General features: G+C 47.6%; 1 protein-coding gene across 1 annotated transcript in view; it reads left to right on the top strand.

Annotated features, from left to right (window-relative positions):
* Nucleotides 1-12,738, top strand: part of pla2g12a (phospholipase A2, group XIIA) — a 72,087-nt gene extending 59,349 nt beyond the window's left edge. Inside the window, exon 5 of the mRNA XM_038774457.1 lies at nt 12,141-12,738. Within this exon, the coding sequence (XP_038630385.1) occupies nt 12,141-12,157 (17 nt within the window). The 3' untranslated portion in view covers nt 12,158-12,738. The remainder of the gene's footprint in view (nt 1-12,140) is intronic.
* Nucleotides 12,739-13,308: the final 570 nt, after the last annotated feature.

Here is a 13,308-nt window from a genome sequence, read left to right as displayed (position 1 = left end):
GACTGGCCCGTATGAAGAGATTCTTTGAAGGTGTGGAGGATAAATGTGAGTGGTGTATGGGAGGGCCCGCGAATCATGTCCACATGTTTTGGGCATGTTCAAAGCTTGGGGGATTCTAGCAAGGATTTGCCGATATCAAGTCCGCGGTATTGAAGATACGGGTGGTTCCGAGTCCAGAGGTGGCTCTTTTGGTGTGCTGGAAGACCCGGGAGTCCAGGGGGCGAGAGAGGTTGATGTTTTTGCCTTGGCCTCCCTGGTAGCCCGGAGACGGATTATTGGTGTGGAGGGACATGGAGCCCCCAAAATCAGGGGTATGGGTTAGTGACATGGCCGGGTTTCTTAGGCTTGAGAAAATCAAATTCGTCCTGAGATTTGGGATTCGGCCAGAGGTGGCAGCCATTTATCAACTACTTTGGGGAAAATTAAGCTGTCAGCAGATTTTTAAAAATGGGTGGGGGGTGTGTGGGGCGGGGGGGGGGTTAGGGAGGTAGAAGAAGGATGGTTGAGGCGGGATTAGTTATGGGGGAGGGGGACCGGGGAACAAAGTATGTAAGCCGTGTTGGCTGGGTGTGGTTGTTGATTGGGTGGGTATTACTTTGTTATTTTTTCCTCTTGAAATTTTTGTTAAAAATTTATAAATGCCTTAAGGGACATGGGCCAAAGGCAGGTATATGAAGTCAAGCCACAGATCAGCCATAATCTCATTAAATGGCAGGACAGGCTCGAGATGCTGAATGGCCTATTCCTGTTCCAATGTTCCTACCATCCTCCAAGTTCAGGACAGAATGAATAGAACCTTAAAGGCATCCATAGCCGAAGCAACCCAGGGGCCGGGGAACGATTGGGTGACCATTCTACCGAGCATTCTGTGGGCTACCATAATAAAATTACCAGATTTATTCTATTGGAGTTGATGACAGGATTGAGGAATGTAGTTATCAGAGGGAATAATAACGGTGGATGGATGCAGGTCATGCCAGAGGCAGGATTTGAGAATATATAAATGAAATGTGCAAATGACATCAGATCAAACAAGAAGGGGAGGACAGGCAAGCAGTTAGAGATATGGACTTAGATCAGTGACTGGAGAAACAAAAGTTGACCAAGGCAGGAGATAAGGTAGTGGAAAGGGTGGGCCCAGAACACAGCAGATTGTAACCCAGATGGCGGGGGCCATACGAGGTAATTATGACAGATAATATGTGCGTGCTGATAGACATGAAAACTGGGAGTAAATGGAAACCTTTTACTCTATTAAAGCTGGATATGAAAACTAAAAGAGGCAAGCCAGGTGACGTGAACTGGTGTTAATGCCATCACAGAATTCTCCCCATCTTTATTATTTTGACCACAGTGTGGGAAGCACCGACAGTATACATGGATCAATCTGCCTTCATCCTGGATTGGATATCCAGCTTCCAAAAGGAGGAGCTGGAAAGTGAATAAAGGAACCAAACATGCAGGTTACTGACCAAGTAACTACCCCAAAACGTGAAACTAAAGGTTTTGGGATTACATGAGAAGTGTGTGAAAATTATGAATGAAGAGTATTGGAACCTCAGTTGTAAGGGGGAGATACTGTTGGTAGCACCACGACTATCAGATTAGTATTTTCCAAACTTTTTTGCACGGGATGATTTTTTAACAACTGGCCATCCTTCGGGACCCATGCCGGCCGACCAACCTTCATGACCAACACCGGCCAGTCTTTGTGACCCATGCTGACAGATATGCCATCAATGAACACACGACGAGTGGTGAACGTAACTGAGGCTTCAATAAACTAAACAGAAAGCCTCCTGGTCTCCGAGCCCGAACTGAGGCAGCGGCGGAGAATGGCCACCTTTATACCGAGCCTGAAGGGAGGCTAAGCCAGTAGACAGAGGTTTACCACATCACATATAATACAGTGGCAGTTTACTAGAATACACATATACGACAGCGGTTCAGAGCCAGCAGGGACAAGCCCAGGCATGTATCAATACAACAGTACAATACAATACAGTGGTTTACCACATTCACCCCCTGTTTAAAAAAAGAGTCCAGCGGGGGTGAAGTGGACTTAAAGATCAAGTCTGTCGGGAGCCTTGAGCTTCCGCCGTGATCGCCTCAGTCCCGGCTGTGGTGTGGGCACCGGTGTCGAGACCGGGAGCATGTCGTCCTCTTCTTCACCCAGTAGTTGAGTCGGTGGGGTGGGGGTGGGGTTGGGGGGGGGGGGGGGGGGGGGTGATGGCCGGAGGTGGGCCTGCGGGTGCCAGACCTTGAAGTAGTCAGGCAGTGGTGGAGGGAGACAGTGTAGGGTTGGGGGTGGTGGTGATGGTCGTTGGGGAACCTGCAGGTGCCAAATCCCAGAGGGAGACTGTCCTGTCGCCTGTCATGATTTGCCACGTAGGCATATTGTGGATTGGCATGGAGGAGCATGACCTTCTCGACGAGGGAATCTGATTCATGGCTCCTCGCATTCTTCCGGAGGAGGACGGGCCCTGGGACTGAAAATGAAAATCGCTTATTATCACAAGTAGGCTTCAATGAAGTTACTGTGAAAAGCCCCTAGTCGCCACATTCCGGCGTCTGTTCGGGGAGGCTGGTATGGGAATTGAACCGTGCTGCTGGCCTACCTTGGTCTGCTTTCAAAGCCAGTGATTTACCTGTGTGCTAAACCAGTCCCTAATCCCTGGGGACTGTCAGCCAGGACGGGAACGAGACCCTGGAGGTGGACCTTCTGGGGAAGGCAAACATACGCTCGTGAGGGGTCTCGTTGGTGGCAGTGCACAGGAGCGACCGGATGGAGTGGAGCCCATCGGAGGGGACCTCCTGCCAGCGGGAGACTAGGAGACTTCTAGACCATAGTGCCAGGAGGACAGCCTTCCAGACCGTCGCGTTCTCCCTCTCCACCTGTCCGTTGCCCCGGGGGTTGTAGCTGGTCGTCCTGCTGAAGGCGATGTTGAGCAGGAACTGACGCAACTCGTCGCTCATGAAGGAGGAACCCCAATCGCTATGGATGTAGGTGGGGAACCCAGACAAGGTGAAAAGACTGTGCAGGGCCTTGATGACGGTGGCAGAGGTCATATCAGGGCATGGGATGGCAAAGGGGAATCTTGAGTACTCATTAACAATGTTGAGGAAGTACTCATCAGTGGATGGGCGGGGCCCTTTAAAATCGATGCTGAGGCGCTCAAAGGGGCGAGAGTCCTTTACCAGGTGCATTCTGTCTGGCCGATAGAAGTGCGGTTTGCACTCCGTGCAGACTTGGCAGTCCCTGGTCACGGTCCTGACCTCGATGGAGTAAGGCAGGTTGCGAGCCTTGATAAAGTGAAAAAGACGGGTGACCCCCGGGTGACAGAGATCATTGTGGAGGGCCCGGAGTCGGTCTGCTTGTGTGCTGGCACATGTATCGCTGGATAGGGCATCTGGGGGCTCATTGAGCTTCCCAGGTCGATACAAGATATCGTAGTTGTAGGTGGAGAGCTCGATCCTCCACCTCAGAATCTTGTCGTTCTTGATTTTGCCCCGCTGTGTATTGTTAAACATGAAGGCAACTGACTGTTGGTCAGTGGGGAGAGTGAATCGCCTGCTGGCCAGGTAATGCCTCCAATATCGCACAGCTTCTACTATGGCTTGGGCTTCCTTTTCGACCGAGAAGTGTCGAATTTCAGAGGCATGGTGGTAGGGGAGGAGAAAGCCTCGGGCCTGCCCGTCTGGTTGCAGGTAGCGGCCAGAGGAAAGTCCGATGCATCGCTCACCACCTGGAACGGAATGGACTCGTCCACAGCATGCATCACGGCTTTGGCAATATCTGCCTTGATGCGGTTGAAGGCCAGGCGGGCCTCAGCCATCAGGGGAAAAACAATGGATTTAATAAGTGGACGGGCCTTGTCCGCATAATTAGGGACCCACTGGGCATAGTAAGAGAAGAACCCCAGGCATATCTTCAGGGCCTTGGGGAAGTGGGGGAGGGGGAGTTCCAGGAGGGGGCGCATGCGGTCGGGGTCGGGCCCTAGGACTCCGTTTTCCACAACTTAGCCAAAGATGGCGATGCGGGTTGTGCGGAAAACGCATTTTTCTTTATTATAGGTGCAGTTCAGGAGTTTAACAGTGTGGAGGAAGTGCTGGAGGTCTTCGCCATGGTCCTGCTGGTCATGGCCGCAGATGGTTACATTACCTAAGTATGGAAAGGTGGTCTGCAGCCCGTACTGCTCAACCATTCAGTCCATTTCTCGTTGGAAGACCGACCCCATTGGTGACGCCGAAGGGAACCCTGAGAAAGTGGTAGAGGCGGCCATCTGCCTCGAAGGCAGTGTATTGGTAGTCCTCCGGGCGGATAGGGAGCTGGTGGTACGCGGACTTCCAGTCAACTGTGGAGAAGACTCGATACTGCGCAATCTGGTTGACCATGTCAGATTTGCGGGGGAGGGTGTACGCATCGAGCTACGTGTACCGGTTGATGGTCTGACTGTAGTAAATGACCATCCCCAGTCTTCTCCACAGTCTTGACGACCACCACTTGGGCTCTCCAGGGGCTGGTACTAGCTTCAATGATCCCCTCTCATAGGAGTCGCTGGACATCCGACCTGATAAAGGCCCTGTCCTGGGCGCTGTATCGTCTGCTCCTAGTAGCGACAGGCTTACAGTCCAGGGTGAGGTTAGTGAAGAGCGAGGGTGGGGCGACCTTAAGGGTCACGAGGCTACAGACGGTGAGGGGGGGGCAGGGGTCCACCGAACTTTAAAGTAAGGCTTTGGAGGTGGCACTGGAAGTCAAGCCCCAGTAATAGGGCAGCGCAGAGATGGGGTAGGACGTAGAGTTTGAAGTTAGCGTACTCTACTCCTTGTACAGTAAGGGTCGCGACACAGTACCCCCGGATTTCTACTGCATGGGATCCAGAAGCCAGGGAGATTTTTGGGGTCGAGGGTAAAATTGTGAGGGAGCAGCACCGTATCTGGGTGTATGAAGCTGTCTGTGCTCCCGAGTCGAAAGGGCAGGCCGTCTCATGCCCGTTGATCCGGACGGTCATCATAGATTTTGTGAGGTGATGCGGCCGGGACTGGTCGAGCGTGATGAGGCGAGCTTCGGAAGGTGATGAGTAGGCTGGTCGGAGGTAGCGGCGGCCAGCGTACGATCGGGTGAGCAGGGCTCCTGGGAGGCTGCGGAGTGGTCCCAATATGGCGGCCCCCATGGGTCGTGCGTGGCGGGTGGCATTGGAGATGGCGTCAAAGATGGTGGGTCCCATGGGTTGCACGTGGTGGGTGGAATACAAGATGGCGTTAAAGATAGCGGCCCCCATGGGTCGCACGTGGCGGCTGAAATCAAAGATGGCGGCTCCCACGGGTCGCACATGGCGGGTGGCGCGGCAGCTGGGGGTGGCCCTGACAGGCAGCAGGCAGCGCTGCTGGGTCTAGAAGCTTTAGGGAGAGATTGGGTCTTGCAGGCTTTCGCAAAGTGGCCCTTCCTCCCACACCCGTTGCAAGTCGTGTTTTGTGCAGGGCAGCGTTGTCTGGGATGATTACCCTGGCCGCAAAAGTAGCAGTTGGGACTTCCGGCGTTGGCAGGCTTCTGCGTGGCACAGGCTTGCGCCGCACCCGGGTCGGATGATGGTGGCACCCATGAGGACCACGAGGGTGCCGCGCGGTCAGAGGTGTAGGCCCCCATGTTCTGGAAGGCCACCTCTAGCGAGTTTGAGAGCTGCACTATCTCTGGGAGGCCGAGTGTCCCCCCTTCTAGCAACCACTGGCGGATGTAGTTTGATTTCATGCCTGCAACATAAGCGTCCCTGATCAACAGCTCCGCGTGTTGGGTAGCCAATACTGCCTGGCAAGCACAGTTCCAGCCGAGTACCCACAAGGCACGTAGGAATTCTGCTAGTGATTCCCCAGGGCGTTGTCTTCTCGTGGCAAGAAGGTGCCTAGCATACACCTCGTTTACAGACTTTACATAGTGTCCCTTCAGCAGCATTATCACCTCCGTATACGAGGGGGTGTCCCTGATGAGAAGAAAGACTTGTGGGCTCACCCATGCGTGGAGGATCTGCTTCTTTGGAGGTTGGTGAAGTCTTCGGTGAAGGATCCGAGGTACGCTTCGAAGCAGCTAGCCAGTGCTCGAATGTTGCAGTGGCGTCGGCTGCCTGTGGGTCCAGCTCCAGGCGATCAGGCTTGAGCGATGAATTCATCTTAGAAGTTTAGTTTATTAAATTGATATGCCATCAATGAACACACGACGAGTGGTGAACGTAACTGAGGCTTTAATAAACTAAACAGAAAGCCTCCTGGCCTCTGATCCCGAACTGAGGCAGCGACGGAGACTAGCCACCTTTATACCGACCCCGAGGGAAGGCGGAGCCAGCAGGCAGAGGTTTACCACATTACATATAATATAGTGGCAGTTTACTACAATACATATACCACAGTCATTCGAGCCAGCAGGGACAAGCCCCGGCATGTAACAATACAACAGTGCAATACAATACAGTGATTTACCACTGTGGTGAACCGCTGTACACCTGTATTAGGGGATGTAAGGTAGGACCTGTAGTACAGGTTCGATGGTAGCCCCTACCGGCTGGCTCCGCCCAGTAGGTGGAGTATAAATATGCGTGTCCGCCATTCATCTGCCATTTCGCCAGCTGCAGCAGAAGGCCACGTATCTAACTGCAATAAAGCCACAGTTGTACCCAACCTTAGTCTTTGTGCAATTGATCATGCATCAACCACACTGACCAAACTTTGTGACTGACATTTTTGCTTACCTTTAATGCTACTGGTGAGACTGCATTGTCCTCAAGATGTCACTTGCTTTGTCATTCAATATTACATTTCTGCTAAGGGCTTCAGCTGACGATTTAAGTTTTTGCTGCATCCTTTGAAAAAAAATCAAGAGGTTTGTCCTCGAACTCACCATGCTTAGTCTTTTGAATGCTTTTGAAGTTTTGAATGTTTAATTTTTCATTTGCCAGTACTTCCCTGCACATAATGCATGTGGGCATTGAAACATGATTTGCATTGGCACAATTAATAAAGCACCTCAAGAAATCATCTTGATACTGCTTTGGTTCCGATTTCAGCTTCTTAATGGTTTGTTCACCAGAGGCCCTGGAGCTCTGCCGTGGAATCTACTGAGAAGCTCTCTGCAGCAGATTCTTCCTTATTACAAACTAATCCATCTTCAGTTCTTCACACAATCCTGTTGCTTGCTTGCCGCCAGCTACAAAATGGAGGAATCTCTCCTCCAGGATTTTGCGGCCAAAGCATGAATCACCTGACCTGCTCTCCTCTCACCACTTCTGGTGCGAAAGCTCTGCCATTTTTGATAAATAATATAATCTTTAATATTGTCACAAATGAAAATTTGGTTCTGGGAGAGCACACTGATGTCAGGAGGATGCGGTACTAGGACAGCGCGCTGACAGGACAAAATGGTACTAGGATAGTGCGCTGACGTTGGGAGGTGACATTCTGGTCCACTGGGCACCGGGTGTGTGCACTGCCGGATCAGCCTGAGGACAGCATGGTCACATAGTGGTTAGCACAGTTGCTTCACAGCTCCAGGGTCCCAGGTTCAATTCCCAGCTTGGGTCACTGTCTGTGTGGAGTCTGCACGATCTCCCCGTGTCTGCGTGTTCTACCCGTGTGTGCTGGGTTTCCGCCGGGTGCTCTGTTTTCCTCCCACAGTCCAAAGATGTGCAGGTTAGGTGGATTGGCAATGATAAATTGTCCTTGGTGTCCAAAAAAGGTCAGCTGGGGTTACTGGGTTATGGGGATAGGGTCGAGGTGTGGGCTTAAGTAGGGTATTCTTTCCAGGAGCCGGTGCAGACTCGATGGGCCGAATGGTCTCCTTCTGCACTGTAAATTCTATGAAATCTCTATGAGGGGCCATGCATGCGGACAGCATTTTCATTTTTTAAAAACAACATGGCGTACCACAAGTTTTATTTGTGAAGACTGATAACTTATAATACACCATTATAGTAGTGACACGGTTGCAGAGGTTTCAAACATTCACACTGATTTGGCACAACTGCCTCCAAATTCTCAATGAAGCCATTATTACTGGACTCCCCACCTGCTTTCCCCTCTGTAATAGCAGCTTTCTAACTCTGGCCACCTTCCCTCCCTATATGAACGAGGTAATCATTCCTTCAATCTCTCTAAAAAATGCCTTTGACAGGAAAATCAGCTTTCACTCTCCCCACCATTCGAGGAAAAAGTCCAGAGTAATTCTCACCTGTTTTCCGGTGGGCCTGAGGACTTAGTCCCTAAAAGGGGGAATCCCGCCCCCTGCGTTAGATTGACTCAGCCTCCATGTCCCCGTGGTGGGAACCCGTAGGATTAAATCCGAGCAAGAAACCAGCACCTCGAGATTTCTTCCTGATGAGTCCCAGCAACAAAGTCATCTTACCAATCCGTGTGGATGGTAGTGGGGAAATCATGATAACTGGAATATATGATAACATGACTGGATTGGACCAATGATACTCTGGGTGCTGCCTGAACGATCGGACAGAACTGTTAATCACACAATAAATATTATAGCTGGTTGGACTGATCCACCCTTCATCCAGGAACCAGGTCTGGATGGTCGATATGCCAGAAAGTGTGTAAATATGAAATAGACATGTTTGTTTGTTATGATACACTATGTTATAATTTGAGTACTTGTAGTTGTCAAAGCCTAGCTCATTGTCCTGACATGACAATACCAACTCTAGATGGGATAGTTAGGAAGGGGAAGGCCAAACCCCTGTTGCATGATGTAACCATGTCTTGGAATTAACATGCAATTTTAGCCTGTTTGCAGTACTTCAAGGTCAATGTTCTCGCCACCCAAATTCAATTAGATGGGCACAACAGTGGTTAGAACAGCTTATTGGGGATCATAAAATTTGAATTGCCCTGGATCAGGAGGCAAGAAAGATGAAGGAGGAGTATAGTAGGAGACATAGGAAGACTCTTTATAAGTACTAACTCAGTGTTGAATTCAGCTCAAATTTATAAGACAAATAATTATGAATCTTGGATGTTGGATGAAACAGCCCAAGGGTTACGGTATAATGCCTGCGGGACAGAGTACACCTTAACAGCTATTAAAATACAAGGGGAAGGTCTGATGAGAGCCTTGTAAGGTTACCTTCAAGGATGCACAAATCAGGGGAAGGGAATACGATGTGTTGGCCCGAGATTTGATTGATAGGATAAAATTGGATATTAGAAGACCTTAGATTTGGAACGGTACCAGGCATGTATTTGAATCCATATATAGCTTCAACCTCATAAATTGACACCATGAGTGACAAAAGTTAGTCGTTACTCAGCCCCAAAGTAGAGGGATGGAGGAGTTATTAAGTTCCTGATGATGATTCCAGAAGAGCATCGCAAGGAAACATCCTTTAACAATAGCTATCAATTCGAGGCTTCAGGAGTAGAAAAGGATGGATGGGTCTATTGGGCAGGATGATACTGAATTTAGACCCCAGGCAGGATAGCACGGATGGTCATGTGACAGGCCACAGTGATAGTGCATCAATACATACAGGCATTAGAGGAACAGATCACCTCTGGGCTTAGTTAGGTGGATTTAAGGGGCGGCATGTTACGCAGTGGTTAGCATTGGGACTGCGGCGCTGAGGTCCTGGGTTCAAATCCCGGCCCTGGGTCACTGTCCGTCTGGAGTTTGCACATTCTCCCCATGTCTGTGTGGGTTTCACCCCAAATTAATAAAATCATCAAGGTTTATTTACGCTGTGATTTAGAAAAGGCTTTGACAATACTCTCTCTGCCATGATTACGCTACCAAAGATGTCCAGGTTAGGTGGATTGGCCATGCTAAATTACCTCTTAATTGAAAAAAAAAAATTGGTTACTCTAAATTTATTTTTTATAAAGTTAAGTGGATTTGGATACCCAAATAGCCACCTGTTAGCAAGATGGCTACAGTTTACTCAACTGCATGTTGAGATGGTGGGAAGTACTCTGGATACTATTAACCATCCTTAGCCTAGTGGTTTTATTGTGGACCATTAGCTTCTGTTGTTACCAGACATAAGTCTTGTGGAAGTATCAAATAGTAATGCAGGGATATGGCAATATCTGCTGCGAAAATTGACCCAGGGAGAAAAGGGATTAGGGCAATAGCTACTTTGTACAGTTCAGCAGTTTAGGATTCCTCCTTGTATCCGGATGACTGGCCACCTGATGGAAGAAGGAAGGAAGTCTCAACACTGATAATGGGCATTTGCCAAGGGCCAAAAGAGGGGGCTGAAGAAGTTGAAAGAAATTTGAACAGCAAGCAGACAGAGGAGTGAGCGGGACAAACCACAAGTAGTTACATGCTACAGTGTATACATGCCTTAGTAGTGAATGAACAATGCAGTAATAATTGTGATTGGATAATATAATCATGTACTCTCTTGGAATGTAATTAAGTAATCCAATACTGTAGACATAATTGGGGTAAGATAGCAGAGCACACTGTGTAAGCTGTTGATTGATGTAATTGATACCTGCATATCAGTATAACGTTTTGTAGTTTTTCAGGGAGCTTGTGATCCATTTTGAATGGGTATGAGTTCCCTAGCATATGCCAGGATAAATAAACCGGTTTAAACAAAGAAACTCAAAATTTTGTTTGGACCTTACAGAATCAGAGTAGATCTTCAGCTCCATATCAGCCACTATCTAACCTGTGACATGTGTCAGCTGGGAGTGCATGATGATGTTTCAGCAAGGTGGAGCAATGAGGGGGGGGGGGGGGGGGGGTTTGCAGGGTAGAAAGCAGAATTGTGTTTTGGGAACATGTTGAAAGTCATGAGGAATGCACTTGATTTATTAAAAGATTTCTATTTATTTGTTCTTTAAATATAATTCGGAAATGGTAGCATTTATATTTTATGTATCAAATATTAAAATTTATAAACATATAGTTTAAAAAGAACCTTTGTTTCTTTAATACCATGGGAATTTTTTCAGCGATCCTTTTATTATTCAGGTAACACTTCAAGGCAACTCCTTACAATCCATTGCACAGATTATTTTCTCACAATGGCCCATGAAGAATCCTCATTGCTTTATGAGAGACTCTGAGGCCAGTTGTCGAGCCTCCTGTACTGCCCCAACCGAGTTTAGGTTACTTAGTACAGTTTGATTCTGATTGTTCTGCTGCACATGCTTCAATATTACAATGCATTGCCTTTGCACCATTTGGGTTGGTTTATTAAGTGTGGATACACTGGTTGAACACTTACTGAAGTGGGGAATATCACAAGATGCCTCATTTGCTTTTTTCTCCCCCCCCCCCCCCCCCCCCCCCCCCACCCAACCTGAAAATGTTTGCCCTGCAAATTTTTGAAGTGCAACTGATAATGACATGGTGAGATTGATGGGGCATTTGGGACATTGGTGAATGATGGCATCAACAGACTGCCTCCTTAATCAATGAGATTTGAGAATAGAGAAAGAAACAACTGTGACGGAGAAGGAAATGGGTTGCATTAGAATCGAATCAGGTACAGAGAGATAAAGAAAAAGAAATATCAGAAAAGAGAAGTTCAGGATGGCACGGTACGGCGCCGAGGATCCAGATTCGACCCCGGCTCCGGGTCACTGTCCATGTGGAGTTTGTACATTCTCCCCATGTCTGCTTGGGTCTCACCCCCACAACCCAATACACATGTGCAGGGTACGTGGATTGGTCACATTAAATTGCCCCTTAATTGGAAAAAAAGAAAAGGGAAGTTTAAAATTTTTTTTTTTACATACGTGCAGGAATGAGACACCTCAGTTTAGATTGTTGTCTTTTTGGTCAGATGGTTTCAGTGGCATTGCACAAGCATAAATCTTCTAGTAAAAAGGTGGTAAAAGGAGGAGTGAGACAGATTAGGGTCCAAAAAGGGGATTTATACATGGAAGCAGTGGGCATAGTTGAGGTATCAAATGAATACTTTGTGTAGGGGTTCGGACTGCATATTCAATCCCAGAGTAAGAAACTTCTCATCAAGTAATAACCATATTGGAAAAAAGGATAATGAAGGACTAACAAGGTTTATTGGACAATAAAGATTGATGCTTAACATTTCATTAGTCAAGACATGAGCAGGGGCCTTCCTGTTGATTTTCTTATTTCCCATTTCTTTATTTTTGCTGTTATCTTTCAGTTGAGGAGAGGAAGTGAGGAACTCAGAAGTTACAAAAGGGAACACTGTGCTAGCCTTCGAATGGTGGAACTCAGACTTTTTCACACCTGAGAGATTGGTGGGACTCGGTTCGATTGGCCGGCTGGTGGTCAATAAATTGGTCAAAAAGCTGTATTCTGCCCGGTAACAGGTGGTGATTGGATTCTACTCCAGTGGGATGATTTTCAGAGAACCAAGGACAGTTCATACTGAACTTTCAGAGGAAAGGACCTGCTCTCTGTCTCTCTTGAAAAGCTGCGTAGCTGTACTGAGACCTGAATGAATCTACAGTGAAAATCATCACCGATTGAAAGCAGAACCTGCAAACGGAAGGCCTAAATTGAAGGAAGGTGTGCTAGAAAACAACTATCTGAACCAAAGATGTTTATCGGTTTTACTGTTATCATTATTTTACACCCCGCCTTTTCCCTCTGTGATTGTCTGTGTTGTGTGTATGTAGAGGGTTGGGTGAGTTTAAGTGGAGGTTTAGGAATTAGATAATAATTACCCTGTTGTATTTTTGGCACATTTCATCATAGTTAATGTGATAAAGAAAATGAATTGTGTTTAAATTTACAAACCAGGTGACTCTAGTTATTGGGCAGCCAAGGACCAACGACTTCTGGTGTTTCTCTAAGAATTATTTATTAATTTCAAATGTGTTGCAACTCAGCGCCAAGTGGGGCTAAAATTGACCACGCATTAGCCCAGGGGGTAGTTACACCTCCCCCCTCAAAACAAAAATGAACCAGCAATATGAAAATCTGACTTCATTTTCCAAAGCCTTTTTAACTTAATATACTATTTATTACTAAACACTATTCTTCCATTCTAAAATACATATCTTGTCATATTCATACACATTAATACTGTGGCTACCAGAGCAAGTGGGAGGAGGAGCTGGGAGGAGAGATAGAGGATGGTTTATGAGCAGAAGCGTTGAGTAGAGTCAACGGGTCTGCAACATGTTCCAGGCCAACCTGATACAATTTAAGGTCGTTCACTGTCCGAAGCTTAGTGGATTATTAAGAAATTATTTTCACTTCAGCATGTTGCAAGCTGGCAAATCAATCAGTAAGCTTTTCTCACTCACTTTTCCTATATTATCCCACAATGAATGACTATCTACATTGTGTTCAGAGGGAAACAC

This window comes from Scyliorhinus canicula, chromosome 17 (assembly GCF_902713615.1).
Source record: "Scyliorhinus canicula chromosome 17, sScyCan1.1, whole genome shotgun sequence".
Classification (NCBI taxonomy): Eukaryota; Metazoa; Chordata; class Chondrichthyes; order Carcharhiniformes; family Scyliorhinidae; genus Scyliorhinus; species Scyliorhinus canicula.
The sequence above is the reverse complement of the archived record's forward strand: the minus strand, read 5'-3'. Positions and strand labels throughout refer to the sequence as shown.